Genomic DNA, 26,167 nt, shown 5'->3' with positions numbered 1-26,167 from the left:
GGATTAAAAAAGTAAAATCCCGTAGGAGGGTAGCGCCGTCAGTGCACCTCACGTGGTGCACTGTAGGCATTACTTTAGGTTCTTTGCTGCAACCCCTTCCGTTCCTTTTACTGTCCCTCCTTTCATATTCTCTTTCTTCCATCTTACTTTCCACTCTCTCCTAATTCCTTTTACACCTTTCAAACCTTTTACTGTCAATATCCGTTTCAGCGCTGAACGATCTCATAGGTCCCAGTGCTTGGGCTTTGGTCTAAATTCTAAATTCAGTTCAATTCAATTTAAAAAGTAAAAAAGAAAGAATCTATTATTTTTATCAAACTAACCTGAATTTACTCGCGACCATGGAAAGGTGAAATGTATCAACAAGCTTTTTCTGAATAGTGAGAATAAAACTGTTTGAAATAATCAGTTCTTCCTTGCCAGCTACCTTGCATAGAAGTACATAGTTCCTCGTTGGATGAGTCGGTAGAGTTGTCGGCTAGCACTCTGCTAGGCCCGAGTTCGAGTCTCCGGCCGGCCAGAGAAGAATTAGAAGAATTTATTTCTGGTGATAGAAATTCATTTCTCGGTATAACGTAGTTCGGATTCCACAATAAGCTGTAGGTCCCGTTGCTAGGTAACCAACTGGTTCTTAGCCACGTAAAATAAGTCTAATCCTTCGGGCCAGCCCTCTCTAGGAGAGCTGTTAATCAGCTCACTGGTCTGGTTAAACTAAGGTATACTTTTTTTCAGGTATCCAATACAGTTATTTCAATACTAAAAACAATGTCCTGGCTTCTAAATGTCATAACAGGAGCTCGTAAGTTGTATTTCAACAGAGATCTTTCACATTTACAATTGATCCCTGATCCCCTTTATCTGCCGAGAGCAACCAGATTTGCTGAACGGCAGTACCATTATGCAGTAAATGTGCCTCGCTGTCGAACTTCTCAGCTCCAGAGGCCCTTTATTCCTCACACCGTTGGACTGTGGAACAGACTCCCAGAGGATGTCGTGCGATTGGAACTTCTTCAGAAGTTCAAGGGAAGGTGCAATGCATTCCTAATACTCTTATCCTTGCATTTTAATACATTTTTATAGATTTTTTCTTTACTATTTTTTTTCTTTTTTAAATAGTTGGATCTCTTCTTTCTGTATTTCCTTTTAACTCCTCTTAACTTCTTCCTAATGAACACCTTAATATTCTTTGGAAGCTTGAATTTCAAGTCAGTGGCCCCTGTGGACTTGTCCCATATCAGTAAAAGGCTAAGTATACCTTAGTTTAACCAGACCACTGAGCTGATTAATAGTTCTCCTAGGGCTGGCCCGAAGGATTTGACTTATTTTACGTGTCTAAGAACCAATTGGTTACCTAGCAACGGGACCTACAGCTTATTGTGGAATCCGAACCACATTATACCGAGAAATGAATTTCTATCACAAGAAATAAATTCCTCTAATTCTTCTTTGGCCGGCCGGAAAATCGAACGCAGGCCCAGCCAGGTGCTAGCCGAGAACGATATTGACCCGTCCAACGAGGAACTAGGTTTCATCTTCTGATAATGATGATGATATTTCTCAAGAAGTTCAGAGGAAGTTCATCGTTTGAAGCAGAAGATTAATACTGAGCAATCAAGTAACATAGCATTCAGGTATAAGCTCTTGAACAGATCAGTTGTCGGTTGCTTCTAAAATACTAGACAAACTTTAATAACTACATGAATTAACAATCACCTTCCAGAAAACTTAGACATTTTACTGAGGAACTTTAACATTGAATAAAGCTAGGCATTAAAAAATAAAAAAAAAAATCATCGTAAAAAACGTCAGTTTAATATTTAGTGAATATGTTACTTACTCCTTTCAGCAAGAGAATGCTATACTAAATAGAGGCTTTAAAACAAAACAAAAAACAAAAAACAAATATATATATATATATATATATATATATATATATATATATATATATATATATATATATATACTGTATATATATATATATATATATATATATATATATATATATATATATATATATATACTCCACCACCATGGAAGTTCTGCTGATAAAATTAAATTTTTTAGTATCAAAATTTCTAAAAAAATTTAATTTCTGGCTGTCTTGGCTGAAGATGTTTAAACCTCCCTTCTCTTCAGCATCTTTCATAACAGTAATATCCTCTCTGGTTGTCTTTTCCGCAGAAGGAACAGAGGAGTGTGATGTCCTGAAAACTACACACTACCGGGCCAATGACACTTACCTGATCGCGGCTCCAGGCTGGGACCACTATAACTTCTTGCAGCCAAGGATTGTAAATATCTTTCTCTATCAAACTCGAAGATCATTTCTATCATCTCAGAATAACAATATTATTTTCTCTGAAGGCGCCTAAAGTGAATTTCCGCTAACCTGTGAGTTTTGGTGAATATTTCACCTAAATATCAGGTTTCTTAACTAAAGTTGCGGATTCATTTATCTGGATGATAATGGCCTTTCATCTTAACGCTAGCGTAACTGTTAAAATAGGATTAAAAATATTGTAGAATTTCATGCCTAAAATTCAACAAACGTACTTTATTTATAACAAAACATTTTTTTTAAAGATAAACTTATTTTCTTCCGTTCTTTAATGTCGCCTAATGGCAATAACACATCCCTAACACATTTTCAGCAGTTTAAAACGTAAAAAACATATTCCCATGACTTATCTTTTCTTAGCTTTAAAAATAATCCAAATTTGTAAGAAACGTTTGAAGAGAGAGAAACAAACTAAAACAAAGAAACGAAAAAGCCTAACGTAAGTGAAAAAGTAAATCATAGTTTTCGAGAAGTTTGCTCGAGTTGGGAAAATAGGTGTGGACAGTTGGCGGAAAAAAAGCGTAAAATTCAAAAGTTTTGAAAGAAGTGCAGTAATCATTTTCAGAGCTAGGCCTCAAATGCACTAGATTCAGTTAATGGACATTAAAAAAGTTGTTTTCCACTTTTATTATGAGTCTGATTCTCTTGTTATTCTTTCAGCTTGAGAATGCCAACAATTACTGTCCAAATGGAACCGTCTTTCTGCAGTACGAGCAGCCCGTTTTCTTGAAGTACGACTCCAGCCTGAAAGGGTTTGCATGCACAGACCACCCGGCAATAAAGGCGCAGGATGTGAGCGGGCAAGGTAAGTCAATGAACGTTTATCATTTCATACTCTTTCTAAAATGAAGAGAGCTCTCCGGCAGGGCTGTTTGGGTCTTTGCAGGTATGGCATATCTGCCAAATGTACGACAACACCAGAGAGATAAAACCATTTCTCCCATTACAGATATCAAACAAAATCTTTTTCGTTACGCAGAATTCCAAGTCTATTACATAGGTTCACGATTGATAATGTTTTTTTTTACGCAATAACAAGAAACGGAATCAGATTTTCTATCATGGAGACGTCGTTACGCACGCTGTACGATTACGTGTTCATTGTTGACGTCAAACATGGCCTATCTGTAATGATCAACAGTAAATCGTCCTCTGATTTCTTTGGATGGATAGATTCGCATCGGGAAGGATCTGGATATATTGTGGGTACATCTCTTAGCTTGTTTTCTATTCGTGCTTGCTCATATTTTGGGTATATTTGCTTTTGCAGCGAAATTTAACTCTGAGTTTCCATGCTTCGTTTCTTTGCCGTATCAAAATATGACTTCCGTTCTCTTGCGAAGCAGATTTCTTTTCAGTTCAAGAACTTTAAATTTCTACAGATTTTATATACGGCACGTCGATATGCTAAAGCAGAACACCATACGTCACTGTAACCTGCAATGAAGTTATACAATAGCATGGAAACATTCTTTCACGCAATTTTAGAAAACCCCGACTTACAGTAGTCCTTAGAACTACATTTAACATTGAGCATTTTAAAATAACTTCTTCAGATACTGGTAATTTCAGCCACACAGCCTACGATATCTCTGAATAATTTATGTAAATTAGGACACTGCAAATGAATAATTTTATAGTTAAGAATATTACACACATATACACAACATATAATATATATGTATATACTGTATATATATACATATATGTATGTATGTATGTATGTATATATGTGTGTACATATATATATATACACACACACATATATATATGTGTGTGTATATATATATATATATATATATATATATATATATATATATATATATATATATATATATATATATATATATATATATATATAATTGTTTGGATGAGAAAACTGAAAGTAGATATGGATAGGAGTAAGGATGGAATGGTCAACTGAAACCAGGGAATGGAGCAAAAAATGGTAATATGAATGGTGAGAAAATAGATGCAGTTGTTTAATACAGGCATTTCAAAGATAATATATTGGCTGATGGTAGGATGAGAGAACAGATGAGTTACAAACAGGGGACAGCAATGAAAATAGTAGGAGTTATGCCAATTCTCCTATACTGAGGTGAAAAAAAAGGTAGAAGGTGTAGAAATGAATTTTTTGCTTAGTGTATGTGACATGAGAAGAACCAAAAATGTGAGAGATGTACAAATATACGAAAGGAGTGGTAAAAACCCTATTCTAAGTGACAAAATGGATCAGTGTATTTTGGTAAGGTTTAATAATGTGAAAATAGTGGAGGATGACAGTTTGGTGAAAAGAGTTCAGTGTGGAGGGAAGGAGACCTAAAAAGTTCTGGCTAGATGGAAAGAAAGAAGGAAGAAGTGGCCTCATCATCCCGGAATCAAGAGAATGCTTGCAAGATTGAATTGGTGTAGTGAGTGTAGGGGGTTTGATGTGACGCTGATTAGCCTTGTTTGTAGGTGAATTAAGTGGCCAATGTCGTGAAGTTTTCTGCACGAAGGATTTTCATTCACAATTCAGCAGGTAAAGCATGAATGTTGCATTAATTAATGCCTTGCCATATTTTGGTAGCCAAGTTAAGTATATCTTAGTTTAACCAGACCACTGAGCCGATTAACAGCTCTCCTAGGGCTGGCCCGAAGGATTAGATTTATTTTACGTGGCTAAGAACCAACTGGTTACCTAGCAACGGGACCTACCTGTTAGTATATATATATATATATATATATATATATATATATATATATATATATATATATATATATATATATATATATATATATATATATATATACATATATATATATATATATACTTATACAACACGTATGCTGATGGACAATTAAGAATTGTTCTTCTTGTGCATATCTATTTCCCGACATTTCGTAATTCTCTTGTATAATTACATCTTCAAGGGCTCTAAAATGGATAAAAACAACACATAATTAGCATAAAACTCAAACTGAAAATAATTTTACACTTAAAATTATACATTTAAAAAACCAAAAAAAAACAAACTATATATATATATAATATATATAATATATATATATATATATATATATATATATATATATATATATATATATATATATATAACCACTCATTTACCAGACTGCAGGCTGACTTTGATGTATGATGTCGATTATCCCAATGGAACAAGTTCAGGGTATGATGGAGTAGTAGCTCCCTACTATGATGCTCTACAACAATGCCTCACCAACAGCTGCGCTGGCATGACTTGCAACTCAGGTAAGAACGCTAGCTTCATTCTGTCACTGAATATATATTGTATATGTATATATATATATATATATATATATATATATATATATATATATATATATATATATATATATATAAACAATTCGCGCTACGGTGAGGGACGTCGAATGGAAGTCGTTGGTTGTACAGTCGAGTGTACGTGTCACTTAGGTACCAAACCTTTTATCAGTTATAATTCCCCTTCGGTGATATTCCAGAAGTAGCGCGAATTGGATATTAAACGACATTTGTAGTTTAATGTTTGTATGTATATATATATATATATATATATATATATATATATATATATATATATATATATATATGGTTATCTGATAATTATTGTCACCCACACCCCCCATACGGGCAGGAGAACTTACCTCGGGAACGGATGGTATCTGGTAGCTGCTACCGAGAAGTCCTCTCTCTCTCACGGACTCAGCTCCTAATTCTAAAATGCATGGTAATCAAACCCCAGTTCCAAAAATAGACGTTTATTAGGTAAGCCCAACAATTCATCAATGTAAAATGAAAATAAGCAAGTTAGTTATGGCAACCCCATTAATATATAACCCCCAAAAAGCAAAAATCACCCAGTCACCAAAAGAACATAAGAAGTGGAAACTAATTCCCATTCCCAATCAACGTCTCCTAAAAATTCCATTATGATACCAAGTCTCTTTCTAAGCAACTTTAAAAAGATTGTCTTCAGTTTCTCTTATATGCCAAGAATGACTTATGGCTATTCATCCATTTCATCATCATTTTCCGAAACATCTGAAAATTCACAAAACCAACTCCCGTTAGAAAACACCAGAACACACTCAGTTCTTATCACACGGAAATACATATTGAAAATAAATCATAGGAACAATCATTGGGAGATAAAAACTTTGAATAACTGGTCATTTTCTAAGTTCACTAAAACCGATACATAGAAATAATGGCCTCTACAATGTTATTTAAAGTATTTTAACACTCACCCTTTCAGCAAACGGGATTTCAATTCCCAGAGTGTCCTAAACATGACCAACAGCTATGGCTTCACACAACCCAATGAAATGCCTCTCACAAGAGTTCATTGCACCAAGCCCTTTTCACAATGTACACACGAACATACGCTTCATTGGGCACGCCTAGAAATCCGGCTCAAACCCACCTAACTTCTAGAAGGTTTCGAATGACCACTGAACTTCCCACCCAACATGGGACTCTGCCATGTATTGAGACCAAAGGTGACCATACTTGAATTGCTGAATTAACAGAAGCCCAGGTCATACCTGCCCCCTGCAAGATTGCTGAATACGGGAGACGTTTGTACGTCACAAGCCCGTACACCAATTCATGTACACAAGTGTAAATACACACACACACACACACACACACACACAAATGACACAGATATATATATATATAAAATATATATATATATATATTATATATATATATATATATAAACATAAACTTATTTTTTATGAGAATGTTCGTTTGGTCATAACCACTGAACTGTATAATCCACTGTTGGAGCCGGTGTACACAGTTACATTAACGTTAAGGTTAAGGGTATGATTATTTATTCCAGGCAAAATAAACCAATTAGGTTAATGTGAAAAGTGAAGTTAAGATCAGGGTCATATTTAGAGTCAAAGGTCTGGTAAGAATTTATCTTTGTCCATAAATTTTGAATTATATGAGACAGATGATTTATAAAGGGAATGCATAATGAATTGATGATGATGGTGCACTAAGTGAGACCAACATCAAAGTCAAAGTCGTTCTTAGAGGTCATATTTGTCATTCATAGTCCACTAATGAATCCGACGTGTAGTGAGATCATGGTCTTACTCATATGTGAAAGATCAGTCATGGACTCAGTTTCTTGCCACTTCCAAACTTCATGAAATAGAGAATTCATTGCTTACTCGGGTATATTAATTGATCAGACTATTTGTCTGCCTGGCCAGCCAGGTTTCTAACGCAATGGATTTCTATGTCTTTGAAGGTTAGTTTCAAATATCATACAGCCTAATAGTATATGTGGGGCAATTTAGAATTAACTCTTTTTGATGGTTCAAAGGGTAAAAAAGTCATACTTAGAGGTCAAAATTTAAACTAAAATTTGAGCTTTGGCTGTACTGAGACTTCATATTTGGCATGCATAGCCCATTAATGAAACCGATGTTCAGAGTAACGTCAAGGGCAACAATTATTATTCAAAATCAAAAGTCAGATAGAAATTTACCACTGCTAAGGAAGATTTGCTTCACAAACTTATCTTATATTTCATTAAAATAGCACATGCTCCCGTCCCAATAAGTGTCTTACAAAATAATATTAAATTTCTGCTAAGTATGATAGTTATGGTACCCTCCACTTGCCAAAGACTGATCTTCAGACTTCCGTTTTGCCTCATCACAACATATAACTTTAACGTGCCTAAGTTTTCTATCTACTCTACTTTCTCCCATTTTACAGACATTCTTCCTCTCTCCAACATATTGTTTTACTTTTTGTGTGTGCCCATCTCAAACACTGTATCATTTACTACGATACAGCATAAGAAAATGTTAATACATTTTCCAAACTTAAGCTGAAATGCCAACTCTGTCATTTTCGTGTTTCATAACAAATCTGCTCATGATTACTGATTTTTTAAAAATGAAAATGCTCTTAGTATAATATTTTGTCTTTACAGAATTATCTTTTTGCTATTCCACCGGCTTCAACAAATTTAAAATCCTATGTCAACTTCACTTCGTATTTTTTCAGTAGCATCACCCTCAATCAATCAACCTTAACCCAACTCTGATTTATTTTTACTTTTCTTGTGTGGTTCCTTTAAAAATTGAAAAGTCTCTTTAATTGCAGGTCTTTTATACATATCACATACATTTTATTTCTAGAATATTAATTGTAAATACCAACGACGTTACTAATGCTCTGTTATAAGAAAGAGAAAATTATCCCTTTTCATTGCTCACAAAAAAAAAAATCAGTACATTCCTCGTTCCAGGAATACTACAAACTATAAACATTTCTTTTCCACCAGGTCAGTGCTGGCTGAAAACTGAAAACCACGTCCTAACCAGTAATGCGTTGTTTTCTGCAAACAATACACTCTACTGGTATGCTGTCTGCAGTTAGACCTTCTGTACAACTTAATGGCCTCCTGTCATCTTGTGAATGTATTTTGCTCCTTAAGAACAACCTTTTCAGTCGATACTGATAATTTTTCATATCGGTTGTAATTTTGTGTTATCAGTGACAAGTGTTTACCTCCAGACCTGTAGGCCTCTTGGCTTTAGAAATAAAAATGGTAAAATTTGAAACGTTAACACTTGCCTTTTGAAGTCATAGTGATGATAAACGCAGGAACTGCCTATACGTGATTATTTTTTACAGGAAACTGATACAGTTATCGTCAAGATGTATTAGAAACTGAGGTCCATGAGTTAAATGGAGTATGACCTAACCCACAGACATTAAAACGGCAGGGTCATGAACACACTGACATCTGCGTAATGGTGCAACTTGATTCCAGTTTATAGGGATTACTCATTAGTGGCCAACTAGGAATAGGGTAAAATCCTGGGAGATATATTCGCTGCTGCAAAGACCAACAGCCTACTGGTTGATGACCCGTGCAATTTTGTTAACTATACCCACCTATGCTTCATTGGAGGGGTGGGTAGAGCTCTCGGCTGGCACGCTGTTGGCCCAGCGTTCGACTCTCTGACCGGCCAATGAAAAATTAGAGGAATTTATTTCTGGTGATAGAAATTCAGTTCTCGTCATAATGTGGTTCGGATTCCACAATGAGCTGTAGGTCCCGTTGCTAGGTAACCAGTTGGTTCTTAGCCACGTAAAATAAATCTAATCCCTCGGGCCAGCCCTAGGAGAACTGTTAATCAGCTCAGTGGTCTGGTTAAACTAAGATATACTTAACTTATGCTTCAATGGTTCCTTCCATAACAAGACTGCAAAATACATTATTTGAACATCAGAAATAACTAAATCTAAGTATTCACCACTTCAAACTTCAATTCTTTAGACGCTTTGCTTCAGTTTGAGATATGGTAGGCACACTGAAGTTTAATTTTTAAGTACATATTAAAAGAAACATATAATAAAGGCTTACTTAATTAGTAAGAATTTAAGTTTCACTAGAATTGAAAAGCCTACTTTAATCATTCATGAATTTATAAGTGTCATTTTAGTAATAATGTCGAGGCAGTATCGGAAAAATCAAACGTAGTCTTCTGCAAAAAAAAAAATAATAAATCAATAAACAACCTTTGAGGAACTATGATAAAGTTGGAACCTATCTCGTAACAAGTAATTGTTATGAAAGTAATCGTGTAAACTTTCACGTATGTTACTTGAGTATAATTACTTGGGTTCATTTGCATTTTGCAACAGAGAGTCTTGATCTCCAGATAAAAGTTCTCAGAGTCCCCGTCTATCGTCGTTTCTAAATCAGGCAATGGTTCGAATTATGCTGGGACCGATATTTTGGCTTATATTTGAAGGTATAGTAGACTCGGATATCAAACGATATTTTTGGTTTAATATTTATGCAACGTATAAAATATATATATACAAATATATATATATATATATATATATATATATATATATATACATGTGTGTGTGTACATACATGGTATGTGTGTGTATACACATACATAATGCATGTATATAACGTAAATTAACGAAAACTTATCCAGACTGGCATTATTGTCAAATTTATTTAATTAAACATAAAAACATTAAGCGGTGTCATCTGCAAACATCAATCCACACCCATTTCATTACACCATCCCGTATCCCACTTACGTACTGCGTATTATCGTGATCTTTATCTTGGCTTATACGTGTCACTGTTCTAGAAGTACTAAATATACTAAGGATGTATAACAAGCCCTCGTCACGGGTAAACTTTGGCAAGACTAAAACTTATAATTGTCCTCTAGAAATTACTTTTTTTTCCGTACATCACAACTCTTCGCGGGGCATTTCTGTCAACTCTGCCTTGAGGTACTGAGGGTCCAAGCAGACATATTTAAACCATATATCCTCTTCCTTGTCTTAACAACTAAAACCCTACATATATATATATATATATATATATATATATATATATATATATATATATATATATATATATATATATATATATATATATATATATATATATGTTGTGGGTGTGTGTGCCTGTCTGTGTATGGTGATATATATATATACATACATATATATATATATATATATATATATATATATATATATATATATATATATATATATATATATATATATATATATATATATATCACTATTTCTATTAGAAACTCATTGATATTTTGCATATTTTACTTTTTTATTTTCTGTCTTCATAGTTGGATTTTTTCCTTTATAATTCCTACTATGAGATCAGTTCATCTAAAGTTCTTTTAAGCAGTCTGCGCTTCATGATAAGAGGTACCTTATAAACATTTAGAGCTGGCTAAGAGAGGCAAGAATTGGAGAATAATCTAGTTATAAGGTAATTAACCCCCTTATCTTGGCACATGTAAATCAGGCCTAGTCTAATATTCTTTCTTGTTACCAAAGCTAGTAAATTAGACCAGAAAGTCATATAGTCATGAGGACCAAGATGCGGTGGAGTGAGCACTGGAGAGTAGTTTTCCTCGCTAATAAGCACTGAGTGGTGAATCCTGACTTAGGTAATCGAGAATTGTGACCTTCTTGTTCAGAGCCAAAATCGATTAAGTAAAGTATGCCAAAACGGTGACAGATCAGAGGAAAGTTCCTTATTTGTATTTAAAAAAAAGAAAATCAAATTTCCTATTGCAAAGACGTTCACTGAATAATATAATAGATAGTTGCTTTCGATAATCAACGTATAGTCTTATAATTGGTGAAATTGGCTTCATTCGGAAGCGGTAAGTTGGAAATTTAACAAATAGAAACAAGTGCTTCTGAGAATGTCAACTCAATGGATGATAGATAAATATAATTAATTTCTTCAGTCTTAATGGGTTCAGAGTAGAGGTACTACGGATCCAAGGTTAAAAAGTTTTGATACCGGTAATCAATTCAGCCCAACATCTGAATATTTACAGGCTGGCGCAATGCCAGCTTTACCTAACAAGTCTGAGTAGATCAGCAAATAATTCACAGAGCAGTCGTTTTTCACAGTCGTTTTCATAAAGCAGTCCCCGCTGCAGCAAGGCTTCATTCTCAAAGTTTAGACCATAGACTCATTCAACTCCAACTGAAACTGTCAAATAATTGTATGGTCCACTTTACAAAAAAAAAAAAAAAAAAAAAAAAAGTAATTTTGATATTTTGAAAATATCACAAGATATAATATATGAATATTATTCAGAATGCAAATAACACCAATAAAAATGTGGCTAATATTATGAATGGGTTCAGGATTTCTTTTGTATCTGGTTCTAATGAACTGAGTGCGAGTTCCCAAGGAAAACGTTATTCTGCCGTTGTGAAGTAAGGCAAAATAATGTAAATTTGCCGGCTTTCGTTATTCTTGTTGCCAATAATATGCCCGTACTAAGGCTTTTTTTTTCTAGGTTGATAAACAAAATGTAAATATTTGATATTCTAATATTTGGCGAAATAGATGATCGTTATATTTCATTCGTACTGCTTATTACGTGTTTTATGCATTAATGATCATCATTTTATTGTAAATCACTCGTTTTTGTATTTTTCCGGTTCCTTACATATATATTATTATGACGGTCAAAGGAACCAGAAGTGGGAAACAGTGGGCTTTATGGTAGACAACACAAAATATGATGATAACAAATTGAATCAGTAGGAGCTGTCTAAAATACACGGTTCATCTCTATAATAAGTAAGCATAAAAAAAAGACATAAAACACAAATATGTGACAAGGTAATTACAAGGGTGTACCCTAAAATTAATCTATCCAACCTAATCTAACGTGACCTAGGGCTAAGGTGCTACCCTAGGTTGGGTGGAGGAGGGGCTTCGTCACCCCTACACCCTCCGATTACATGTAGAAATCCTAACCTTACCTTCCCTAACCTAACCTAATCTAACTTATTTCAGATGGCGTCCTCTCGTCCTTTGGTTTTTTCTTAGCTGAATAACAGTTTCTCCTGAATCATTTTCAAGAATCAATCATGAAATTGTGGTAATGATACAAATACTTAGCTTCGTAAAATAAGTCTAATCCTTCGGGCCAGCCCTAGAGCGCTGTTATTCAGCTCAGTGGTCTGGTAAAACTAAGCTATACTTTTCCATTCTTGAGACGATATTTGTCTTTGTCACAGGACTGATACCATTTTCCATACGATCTAGTGCAAAGATCTTTCAGCAAAATTTCGTTACACGGAGATTGATCGAAAATGAAACAGTGGTAAGAGGGAATATGTATATGTATTTATATTTATAAAGTTCCACTTTATTTTTTTTTACCTAAGCAATAAAGAAAGTGTTGGGCTCATTAATTTGCAGGTCATATTGTCACCCGAACGCCTGTCTCTGCTGCTGAATCACTCTCTTTCACTGGATAATAAAAGAATACATATATAAATCCTCTTCATTCGATAAGGAAATAAATTTGAAATTAAAGTTGCCTTTCCATGGTTTAAGATAAACATGGAACTTTCAAATGGATATAAATTGTGCACAATTTGCCTTTGATAAGGAAGTGAACTTAGAATTAAAACGATTCACATCAAAAACACGCACAGTCAGTTCTTCCCTAAGTTGCGTTGAGTCGAATCCGCCCTACTCCTCCACGCTTGGTGGTGTGAAGAGGCCATAATCGAGGCAGGTCTTGACCTGGTACCAGTAGGTCAGCGTGTAGTCGAGGCTGGGACCGGATGGTCCCCCAACGTGGGTCCTTGCATAGGTTTCGCAAGTGGCTTTAGGGTCGCGGACGTAACGGGCGAGATATGCTCTGACGGTGCTCTCGTTGCATTCCCAGCTCTGGACGCAGTTCTGGAAGGCTGTAGAAGAAAAGGTTTCTCAAATGTCAGTATTTTCAACCTCGAGCGTTTTCCTCCTTGAGGGTGGCTCCAGAGATAAGAGGTATTCATTAATGGCATATTCTGACTGTATAAAAAGCTCACAACATTAGCCTCCTGGAATACCTGCATCGAATGCTCATCTACACAGCGTCAAAAATCCATCAGGCATTGCACCATTTATATGGTGCGCAAACCCTCTTGGTTACTGTTATATGACTACATCCAAAGATATGTGAAAACATAATCTTGACTACCATCAAGAGTGACTGAAGTGCCACCTTAGTGGGCTTTGCTTTCTACCAGGACGAAATAAAACAGTCGTAGTGATTAAGTGCAAGATTAGAAATCAAACTATCCTTAGGTGGCAGTCATTCATGTCTGGTTTTAATTTTGAATTAGTTCTCAGAAATAATACTTGCAATTTCAGATCTTTCTTAGGCTGATAAATAAAAATTCAGCAATTGGCATATTTCCAAAAAATCTCTCTGGCTGTAAAATTATTCAAGACCGTTTCGTAAGTGCCCAGACTTTATAAAAATCAAAATTTCTAATAAATTTGGGAAAGCATTATTGTAGAGCATTTTGATTCACTGAATTGTAATCTGATTCTTCTAAGGTTACCACCACAGTACTTGAATACGCTGAAAATTATTTTCTTAATATTCACCGAAGCACTTTGTAAAACCTATGCAGCAAACTTTCTTTTTTATCTGCTGACGGGAGAGAAAAGTAAGAATCCGCGTTTCCAAAACGGTAAATTAAACCGCAAAAAAAGGGGGTCTTTTTAAATCAATGTCTCTCGAACCATACACGTTCATTATTAATCTCGATTTTCCCAATGAATCGGGAACATTTCGGATCATCCCTGACTGCTGGAAAGTTATTCCTAAAGATTGCTCATTCACTCATGATAATATTTATATTAATATTTATAAAAACTCAGCCACTGATGACTTACTTCCTCCTTGGAAGCCTCCGTCTATCCAGTAGGGATTGGTGATGGCCCAGGGGCCGCAGACCTCACCCCAGTCGGTGTCTTCGCAAACAGGATCTGGCATTTGACATCCCGAGCTTGACACCTGTTGGGAAACAGATTTCGTGTCTTGAGATGCAATATTCCGAGACCCCATGGTATTTACAAGTGCATTTTATGTGGAAGACTCAGGTTGTAAGCAAAAGAAATGAGATTGAGAGGTGTCAGCCCCATCTTTTATTCTTCTTCCCTCTTTTTTGTTTTGATTTTGTTTTAGTGTTAAAAACTTAAAGGATAGAATTATTCAAGTGAAATACGCAAGATTGTTCAATTTTCGGCAACGAAAAACTAAATAATAAATTATGACGGTTTAAAATTTATACCTGAAAGTTTGATTTCTATCAGAAAACAAAAACAATGTAAATGATATGTATATATATGTATATATAATATATATACATATAATATATAATACATAATATATATATATATATATATATATATATATATATATATATACATACATACATACATATATATATATATATATATATATATATATATATATATATATATATATATATATATATATATATATATATATATATATATATATATATATATATATATATATATATCACTGAGCTTACGAAGCACATGCAGGCTAGGCAGTCATCGTCTACTCCAGCGTGTGCAAACGAGGCACAAGCTGCAATGGCCAGTACTAACGGCCACATCTCCCCTAAACGTCACAGCAGAGGTCGTCCTTCAGTAACAGGCGAGAGCCACTTCAGCGTCTGATTTCAGAAAACACTTTCAGCCTTTATTTAAAGCGAGTGCCTGGTGGGGAGGGCCGGGAGGGCAATGACGTCACAGGGTACTAAATAGAGGAGTGAGAGACGTGCCTCAGGTGGGTGGAAAGGTGACGAACTAAGGTTATTGTAATTGCTGTCTTCATTTCTTCTTCGTCTTTTATATTTTAATCTGCTTAAATGGGGAAAGGTCTTCAATGAAGATAATCATAAAGTAGGTTTTTTTTATTAATTTCATTGCCGACTCGATTCCTTCCAGAAAATTAATATTCTTCCGCATCAAGAATGATGTTACGTCAGAGTGCCAGTCCCCCACTGGCACTTCAAATAGCCTCTTACTTAACTGGAGGGTAATTTTATTTCCCACGGCAAATACTCAATATATGTAATGATAAATAAAGATATGAACCATAGATTACATAAAATGATGGTAATTCTATTCTAATCTATGGGAAAGTTCAGTTCAGGCCAAAATATTAATGGATACAAATGTCAACCAGTAGATTTGTAACCAATTTCTTAAACAGCGGTTTTAGTTTTCTACGTTCATTAATTGTCTGTTGCTTTCATCTATATTTTATCATATTTTCCATTCGTGGTTCTGTTATTTTCTAAATTTCGAATTGGCATTTCCGGTTAATTCATTACGAATGTTTACCCGTTCATAACAGCGGTAGAAAAGTAATCACATGACCTTCACTGCATGGTGGGAAATAAACAGCAAACCTTTCCCATATCCAAGAGAATAAATGAAGGTTACAAAAGACAGAGGTAAGGTCAAAGAAATTCATACCACGAACACCTATATAACTCAGTGCCGCGAATTGTCCGCCATCAGAGAACCAAGATGTCAAAGTTTTGCATTACAACATTTTTGGCGGTTTTTGCTTCTCTTGTGAATCCACAGACGCTCACCGATGATTGCCTGGCGTGCATGTGCTACGTAAGGTGGCTTTTATTGGTTCTTCTTTGAAAAGGTCTCATACATTTGCGATAGTTTTTACAGTTTATAGTTTAAAAATTAAAATAAGCATAATGATGGTATTGTTACCTTTGCTTGAGCCACTATTAGTATTTTTTTTCAGTGGTTGTTATTTATATAGATGAAGATCATGGTAAACTATATTTTTGATTAATAATTGCTCGATACAATATCAGTCATACGCTTTTTGCTCTAAGAGGGAGTTTACTTTATTGGTTCTCACCATATTGTCTAGCCACTAGGTACATTAGTTAGCTGCTTAGGTCAACAGAGGCCCGAGGGAGGTGAAGTTAGAACCAGCGAACTCCCTATATATATGTATATATATATATATATATATATATATATATATATATATACAGGCGTCCATCTTTGCTGCCGTAGTGTTTACGTAACTCATTGATTTGATGACTTTCAGGAAGCCGACCATAGATTTCAATAAAGTTAATTCTTTTTCCAAGAAGAAACTGAACATGTTAATCGACTGCTTGTAGTCAGTTATCCGGTATTAAGAATAATCAAGAAACACGAAAATCCTGTTGTCCGCTCTTCTTAAATTAAGTAGGCCTTATGCCGTCCCATTCTCTTTTAATTTCTGAACAAAAGACCCGGTTCCTTTGTTCGAAGGAGCCGCAGAGCTTCTAAGTGCGGGTTTTCCAGGCGTCCAGCGATGGCTGCGTAATGCCTGACCCCGTTTGCACCGACGGAGAGATGGAAGTCTGTGGTCCTTTCGCCATCACTCGGATTTACTGGATGGAGGCTGGATGGTTCGGCGGAGGTAGGAGACAAGTTAAATATTCCTTAGTTTAACCAGACCACTGAGCTGTTTAACAGCTCTCCTAGGGCTGGCCCGAAGGATTAGATTTATTTCACGTGGCTAAGAACCAATTGGTTACCTAGCAACGGGATCTACAGCTTCTTGTGGAATACGAACCACATTATGGCGAGAAATTAATTTCTATCACCAGAAATAAATTCCTCTTATTCTTCATCAGGTAGGAGACACCAGGGGGTACAAGTTAAAGAGAAATATATTGGGGAAGAAAAGAAAAATAAATAGAACTTTTTAGTTGTTCCCTAAGTTCAAATTCCACTCAGTAGTTTTTAATTGATAATTGTATTTTTGTATTATCTTAGTTTTAATCAAAACTTTGAATTCGTAGTACATTTTATAAAGAATTCATCTTGAATTTTAATTATTTTCTAATAGATTTCAAAATGAGAGTGGTAAGCTTGGAAGCTCTGTCAGTCCAGGGATACCTGAAGGGAAAAAGATTCAAAAACCCCTGGGGTGATTAAAATATTTTTTTTTAGATGAGACATGTTTTTAGTCTTCAGCATTAACTTATTTTTCCAAAAAAACTGCAAAACAGCATGAAAAGTCTGCCTAACAGCCAAAATTATTTATAAGGATTCTGAAGATAAAATCCATGAAAAATGGAAGGAACGTTTAAATAGATATTTTTGGTTAGTTCTCTCTTTTATTCCTTCAAGTGTTTTCTCTACATGAATACAAAGAACAAGAATTCTGGTAAGCTTTTCTTTTCCAACTTTTTTTATTCGTTACTTTTCAGCAATAATCAAACTGTAGTATCTGGTCTCCACGCGCTATGTATTTAATCACATTATTATTATTATTATTATTATTATTATTATTATTATTATTATTATTATTATTATTATTATTATTATTATTATTATTATTATTATTATTATTTCATGACTTTAGCATCAATATCTTTATTATTATTATTCTGTACTCTAACAAAATTTCACCCCTTACTATTATCTTTTTTTATTCATGATTTTAGCATCAACATTATTATTATTATTATTATTATTATTATTATTATTATTATTATAATTATTATTATTATTATTCCGTACTCGAACAGAGTCTCACACCTGTATAATTACTATTTTTGTAATCATTATTATTTCCTGATTTTAGCATCAACATCAGTATTATTATCACTCTAATCGAATCGAGTTTCACGACTGCATTATTATTATTTTTTTATTATTATTAATTCCTGATTTTAAATCAACAGTAATTATCATTACTCCGTACCCGAGCAGAATTCCACACCTTCATTATTACTATTTTCCTATCATTATGATTTCCTGATTTTGACTCAACAATATTATAATCATTATTCCATATTCGAGAAGAATTCCACACCTGCATCAATATTATTATCATTATTCCATATTCGAGCAGAGTTCCACACCTGCGTGGAAGACTGGCAATGTAACGAGGACACCGTCCGGGGATACCTGGCGAAGTTCGTCACTGACGTCAACGCCACCTGCGAAGATTTCGCCAGAACTCACGTCGGAGGACCGCACGGACCGGACGCGGACTCCACTCTGCCCTATTGGCACGAAGTCCAGAGTTGTCTGGATAATTCCACCTTCACAGTCTCTCCTGAAGATTACTTGGACTGAATTAAATTCAAAGTTAAAATCAAAATTTAACTGCTTCCTTCTGAAGGAGTAAGCCTATATTGCTTTGACTGAATTATCCTCATGATTTTAAAAGAGGGTGCTCTATTAGTGTTACAAGGAATGAATTAGTTTTAAAATCATGTCCGTTTCTTCTGAATAAGAATTATTAGGATTGATTAAGCATCGAAATAATATCCCTTGATTTTGAACAAGAATAAGATTTTCTGTATGAACATGATATAACCTTTTTTGCTTAATCTATGTGACATTAATAATAATAATAATAATAATAATAATAATAATAATAATAATAATAATAATAATAATAATAATAATAATAATAATAATAATAATAAAAGCAAACTCCGTATAAAGATATCGAGAAAATTACTGGATGTATGCCAGAAATTGCCTACATTTATACAGTTTAATGTTGGTGGTTGACCTCTGTCTTTTTTTATGTTTCTTAATTTTGCTATATATGTTATTTCGCAGCATATTCTAGATTAATGGCATTGTATGAATAAACCTGTGAATCATCATTAGTTTCAAATTATAGTCAAAAGGTTGATAAGGTTTTTAATTTTTTTCGGGTAAGATTTGACATTTAAGAAGTGTAGTTCGTGTCTCACTTGATCACTGTAGTTCAAATTATTTTCATGTACGTAGGAACAGGAAGCTATAATGAAAAGGGTTTATAAAAGACATCTTTTTTCAAAATGATTCGCTCGAGATTCATACGAATGATTAAACTTAGACAGGGCAATCACAAGAAAAGTTTGTCATAAACAATAAATTCTTCAAATGGTGTTTAATTTCAATATTTTTTCTCTACATTTCGAATCGAGAGTAATACTCGAAATCACTTCCCTCAATAATCCCACTAACTTCCCACAAATGAGACCGAGTTTCACAATACAGTACTACAACCGAGTTCAATTGCAGCAACTCGGTTGTAGTACTGTATTGTGAAACTCGGTCTCATTAAAGAAGTTAGTGGGATTATTGAGGAAAGTGACTTCTAATATTACTCTCGAGAGCTGGTCATTGAATACCTCCTCTGCTCTTTAAGCCTATAGTCACAGGAAAGGAGAGGCCTCTTAGTAAACGACAGGCCTCGCATTCCCGGATATTAAGATATGCAGAAATAGCTACTCCGGGTGTCAACCTCTCTGATCAGTCCTGCACTCGCTCTCTCTTGAAAATGTAGAATCATCTGCTTCTCCTGTGTTCCCCAGTCAGCCAACCTGCCTCTTAAAGCAACATATTTGCTGGAACTCATGGGGCCAAGTCAATGAACCGAGCTCATATACTCTTTCAGTTATCTCTCTTTCAAAAGCTTCCCCCTTTTCTCTCGAAATATGATTAGGCAAAGTTCTGAGATTTTTCAAAAGTTGGAAAAAACGAGTGACGGATGGAAGAATGAGGCGTGCCCTTGAAGAAGCTAGAGAGTCGACTTTTGAGAACTGGAAAATTTTTGGGAATTAGCGAAATACCCAGGCCCTTGATATTGCAGGAAAGAAACGAACAAATTGCTTGGCGTATAAAGTCTATAGCTCTTCAGAAAGTAAATAAAATGTTGCCGTTCTGAGCCTGCCTGGATGGATAATTTAGTACACTCGTTATCCTCCAGCTCAGTTGTATAGTGTTCAAAAAAAATACAAAGACATACAGACAGACAGACTGCTAGACCACCTTACGGTGAAGGGAAATCGCTGCTGATTTAGTCCAATCAAAAATAAAACCAGATGAAAATAAAGAGAATAAAGAAAAGTATTGCAAACTACGACGGGCACTTTTTATAGGCGGATTTAGCAATACGAGGTATGTGGTGTCTGTAAGTGAAGCTTTGAAATAATATAAATACAAACATTCTAAATGGAAAAGAGATGCTGAATTGAACTGCTATCAAACAAAATGAGAAAATCAGAAGACAAAAGCGGAATATTAATCTGCCTTGAAGGTAGTGAGCTTTACTATCTTCGGATTCCAGTTCTCATGTGCTTTCACAGTGACAGATTAAAAAAAGAGGCATTAAGGGGCGCGTCGATCGCCGAATTTCGAGAAATTGTCGATTTTTAGTTTTCTACAGTTTTGGACTGGTATATGTCTAAATAAACATGTCCTGAAATATTATTGATAAATAAATTTTTAAGTGGGTTTTTTACATTTTTGTTTACCGCATTTACCGGCATTTGAGCGGCACTGAGCGAAAAATAAACATTCTGTATGACTTTTAGGTGGAAGTGAGAAATGTACTTTACTCTCCTACTAAAATACACATTATCTACGTTAAAAACTGGCTCTCTCTCTCTCTCTCTCTCTCTCTCTCTCTCTCTCTCTCTCTTCTCTCTCTCTCAAAAAAAAAAAAAAAAAAAATATATAATATCTGAGTAAATATGTATCTATGTATCTCGATATCGCCCTGTGAGCGACAATGTGAGACAAATTGTCTTACAATGTCTGTATGACTTGCCAATTCTGGATAGTAGAGAACTAGAAATTTACTTCAGTATCCTACTAAAACTACACATTTTCTATGATAAGAGCTTGTTCGTTCTCTAAAAAAATATTAAAAAATATAAAAAAGTAAATATATATCTACTCTATATATCTCGATATTTTGAACTCGTTATCACAAGTGTACCATGCCAACTAGTATACATATAATATTTTATGCTTCTTGACATATTTTTACTGCGTATTATCGGAAATATGAAATTATATAAGTAGGTAACAGTTCCAAACAATAAACCTTCTAATTTGTGTGTATATAGTAAATGTTTGTGGTTCAAGCCATATTCCGGTCCTCTGTGACGTATTTCCTTTTCGGATTTTCTTACTGTGTAGTGCATTCACGCAATTCCATTGCCATAAGCAAGAAAAGTACCATCCTTATGAGGGAGAAATTTGAACGATTGCGTCTCGTAAGTTTGTTACAAGAGAGGGACGAAGCAAACGGGAATTGTCTCGACGCCTGTTGGGATAGCAACAACACCAGAACGCCCATATCTAAGTAAGGGATTTGTTTTCCTGTATTAGTGATATTCTAATTAGTGATTACTATTTTTCATAATATTAATAATTGTATAAGAAAACAAAGCTTGATTTTACTGCAGTGCGTTGTCGTCTGACTCGTGACGTGTGTAGGCTTGGTTGTCAGTGTTTGTTTACTTTATCCTCTCAGTTGTTTGTTTATTTGCCTCTCCAATATCTGAACGGAAAACATGTACAGTGGTAGCGTATATAAGTTATTTAGGAAATTTATATTGATAGCATATACTTTTATAGGTTATGAAGAAAACTTTAGGGTAAGGTAAGTGTAAAACGATGGGAACAAACTTTTCCTAGAATGCTGTGTCCTGGCCTAACCTCATTAGGGCATTTATTTTTATAATTTATGAAAAAAATTTCGCACTGATAGCATATAGCCTACTATTTTTTATAGGTAGCATATACTATTTTTCATAGGTTATGGAGAAGACATATTGATAACATTATTAGTGGATTTTTGTTATGAAAAAACTTTGCACTGATAAATATATATATACAGTATATATACTATATATATATATATATATATATATATATATATATATATATATATATATATATATATATATATATATATATATTGTATGATTTATATATATATTATACATATATATATATATATATATATATATATATATATATATATATATATATATATATATATATATATATAAATATCTTGTACCACTGTAATACAACAATATAATATGAAGATAGGAATACTCTTGTAACCATCATATGTTAAAACACTATTTAAACATTACAACCATATAGCCTATATCGAGCACTTCCTTCTGTGCCCCTGTTCACTGGCAAAATATGGGCAGATGATGCGTTACAAGTGTATATATACTGCCATGCCTGCATATGCTTTGTATATATACTCATGGAACACATCATGTGTCCATATTTTACCAGTGAACATGGGCACAAAAGTGCTCAAAATATATGGTTGCAGCATTCAAATAGTGTTTTATGGGCCTTTTTATATATATATATATATATATATATATATATATATATATATATATATATATATATATATATATATATATATATATATATATATATATATATATACTGCAAATTTTAGGTAACATATAAATCAAGAGAGCACATTTCTGTTCATTTGATTATATTGAAAATTTCAGGGCATATTTCTTATGTGACAAAATAGTTTTTGTGCAAAAAATCAGCCTTCTAACTGTCTTAGTTTCATAGTTATTACAAAATAACCATAAATTATTTTCTTTTGCCATTTTTTCAAAACTTAGTTTTTTAAAAAATAAAAGCCTATAACTTCAAGAAGACTGAACCAAATTCGATGAAACTTTTACAGAGTGTAGTATAACTATATATCTTGATTTCGTACACAGGAAATTTATTTTAGAGTGAATTTTTTTTTTTCATATTTTTGAAAATTTTTGAAATATTTTTGCCAAATGTAAAAAAAAATTAACTTAGAAGTCGAATTTCTAAATTTCCTGTGTAGGAAATTTTCATTATTAATTGAAGATTAAATGGTAAAATTTGAAAGCAAATTCCTTCATTCATAAGGTAAAAAAGCTTCATTATAAGCACTTACTTTATAATTGGGCCTTATGGGGTCAGCGCTCCCTTATAATCGTTTTAAAAACACTTTTTGATTTAGATTGGTCATTAGACTCGTAATCAGAATTTTACGCAACTCATACTTTTTTATAAGTATGTCCCGGCATTTCAAATTTTCATATACGATATATCATTTGTCGATTAGCAACAAACGTAAAATGCGAACAGTCGTCATCGAAAACGTAGTTGTTCAGCTCGTTTTATCGGACCGTAATTCTCAAGTGGTTTGGGAAATATGGCAGATAAAATTTACATGGAGTTTGTAATGTTCTAATTTAGAGGGATTGGCCATATCTTTTCTCAGCGTTACGTAAGGAATGAAAATTATTTTTTTCAGTTAATTAATCAGTTGGCTATTCTTTTCACGTAATAGGCTATAGTATGTCTTAGATGTTGCAGTACCTTACCATGACTATTTTTCAATGTTTAACCTGACATTCCTGAATGTGTAAAAACCGCGTGCCTCAAAGTGGATCCATTCGGTTAAATTCATAATTTTACACATAAACACACAGGAACACACACTATATATATATGTGTGTGTGTGCGTGTTTTTCCTGAGTGTTTATGTATATATATATATATATATATATATATATATATATATATATATATATATATATATATATATATATGTATATATATACAGTATATTATGTATATTATGTATAAAAATACAGTATATAAGGTGTGTATTTATATATGTGTATGTATGTATGTATGTATGTATATACGCGAGAAATCAGAGAATGGACATTAGGTGCAGAGATGTAGGTGTAAAATTGTCAGATAAGGAAAGGGTTATGAACGGAGTATGGAAAGACTGGGATTATACCTTGCTGCTGGTAACAGTGAAGAGAAACGAAAAGACTAATGAAACAGCTCCATAGGGTTTAACAGAAGAGAAATGTGAGGAATAGTAAGTTTATGAGGTACAGTAAATATAAGCCAAGAAGACGGAGCTACGAATGTTAGCATGACTTGTGGAAGAATGTAAGTAATCGATTCGGATGATGGTAGGATGAGAGGAATGATAAATCACTGAATAAAAGAAGCAAGGAAGGTAGAAATGTTTGTGGAACTTTAAGAAGAAGACACGAGTGCCTGTAGAAGCAGACTGGATTTTATGAAGGGAGTTATGAGCCAACTTTCCTTTATATAAATGGAGTTTGAGTGCCCAATACTGGATTTTATGAAGGGAGTTAGGAGCCAACTTTCTGTTATATAAATGGAGTTTGATTGCTGAATACACGTTCAAGAAGAAAGGTTGGAACGGTAGGAAATATGCAGAAGTGATGAAAAGGTTGGCATAGGTGGTAAATAGTTGAGTGTTTTGAGATGATCCTGTCGTGTTTAAAGAATGGATAATGACAGTTACGGAAAAGAGGGTACAAGTAACGGCTGGGTAGATGACTACATGAAGGAAGTGCTGAAAAGGAGTGGACTCACTCTCTGCAAATGATAAAAGCTCATTCAAGATAGACATGTATGAAGTTCAAGGTGCTATAATGAGCCTCTGCATTGGTGGATTAAACAGCTAATGTTACTGCAGTCTTCTGCATATCCCTGGTCTTTGGAAAGAAGGCGAAAAGGATAAGCACACGGGATAAAGAAATGAGGTGTTAGCAGATAACTTAACATTAACTAACAAGCTAAATAGCCGGGGTATGGGGCCTTCTACTGGAATGTTGCTTCCATAATGGAAGTAGGGTTTCTCGGTAGATGAGAGGTTGACAGACGGTCTTTTCGATAACAAACGGGGAAAGCTACAGCAAAGAAATTTGTCAGTTAGACGAGGGAATTTCTAATATGTGAGCATTGGAGATGTTAGTTTACACAAAAAAAAGGAGGATGAATAGAAGAAAAAAATGGGACACATGTCAAAATGGCTCACTGTTTGCTAAAATGATATTTAATTCTATGACTTTAGTAGATATTGGGTCATCTACAACTTTAGATTGTAGGAAACAGAGAAAAAAGACAATTTAATGAAATGGTACACTACCTTAGAAAAAAATCAAGTTGAAATGATTTGGAAGGTATTGGCAGTATTAAGCCCGCCAAAGTCAGTTGTCAGTTATTGAACGAAAAAGATGCTCTAAGTATTCATACGGTCGCATATTTTATTTCTTTTTAACGTTATTTTCGAATAATTGAATCATGTACAATTCTCGATGAAAGGTCGACCTTTAACAAGTAAAAAATGCCTTGCTTTCTTGGGTACAGAGATAACAATATCTTCCACTACAATAATACTATAACTATCTCGATCGTTTGCCATGCAGTATGTTTGTGCCTGAACCTGGCCAGCATTGAAACATGTTACTCTGATATTGGTACATAACCAATGTTCACCTGCCGCCACTTAGTAAGAAAATAGAAACTAATATGGTTTTTTGTCCTGTCTTAACAATAAGTTCATTTTTAGAGTCGATTTTTTTTTTTTTATCTCGTTGACCTTTACAACATGATTTATCCGGAAAATTACTTTTCACTTTTGCTTAAAAGCTGTTGCCATCCAGGAAAATATTTTTCCCTCGTGATTTATGATTTTTTAAGAGTACAAGTTGGAACTGGTAGTCTCTGTTAAAACTTTCCACTGGGAAGTTTTTTTTTTTTTATCTTTTTCGCCAGTCTGGTAAATGATGTAATCAGTCCA

General features: G+C 34.1%; 2 protein-coding genes across 3 annotated transcripts; one reads left to right on the top strand and one right to left on the bottom strand.

Annotated features, from left to right (window-relative positions):
- Window positions 1–13,013: 13,013 nt before the first annotated feature.
- Window positions 13,014–15,394, bottom strand: LOC136856482 (lysozyme-like). 2 transcript variants are annotated; one of them, XM_067134346.1, is made up of 4 exons: window positions 15,252–15,394; window positions 14,587–14,707; window positions 13,348–13,607; window positions 13,014–13,161 (listed from the first exon to the last, which is right to left on the bottom strand). In XM_067134346.1, the coding sequence occupies exons 1-3, from the start codon at window positions 15,336–15,338 to the stop codon at window positions 13,387–13,389; spliced, it is 429 nt and encodes a 142-aa protein (XP_066990447.1). In that variant the 5' UTR covers window positions 15,339–15,394; the 3' UTR covers window positions 13,014–13,161; window positions 13,348–13,386. The 2 variants fall into 2 exon arrangements, with proteins under 2 accessions (XP_066990447.1, XP_066990445.1); XM_067134344.1 differs by having other exon boundaries at window positions 13,014–13,607.
- Window positions 15,395–16,233: 839 nt separating this feature from the next.
- On the top strand, window positions 16,234–19,087 carry LOC136856481 (lysozyme-like). The gene is made up of 3 exons (XM_067134343.1): window positions 16,234–16,356; window positions 17,056–17,173; window positions 18,617–19,087. The coding sequence occupies exons 1-3, from the start codon at window positions 16,261–16,263 to the stop codon at window positions 18,841–18,843; spliced, it is 441 nt and encodes a 146-aa protein (XP_066990444.1). The 5' UTR covers window positions 16,234–16,260; the 3' UTR covers window positions 18,844–19,087.
- The last annotated feature ends 7,080 nt before the right edge of the window (window positions 19,088–26,167 follow it).

This window comes from Macrobrachium rosenbergii, chromosome 36, assembly GCF_040412425.1.
Source record: "Macrobrachium rosenbergii isolate ZJJX-2024 chromosome 36, ASM4041242v1, whole genome shotgun sequence".
Classification (NCBI taxonomy): Eukaryota; Metazoa; Arthropoda; class Malacostraca; order Decapoda; family Palaemonidae; genus Macrobrachium; species Macrobrachium rosenbergii.
This window is presented reverse-complemented; position numbering and strand designations above follow the sequence as displayed.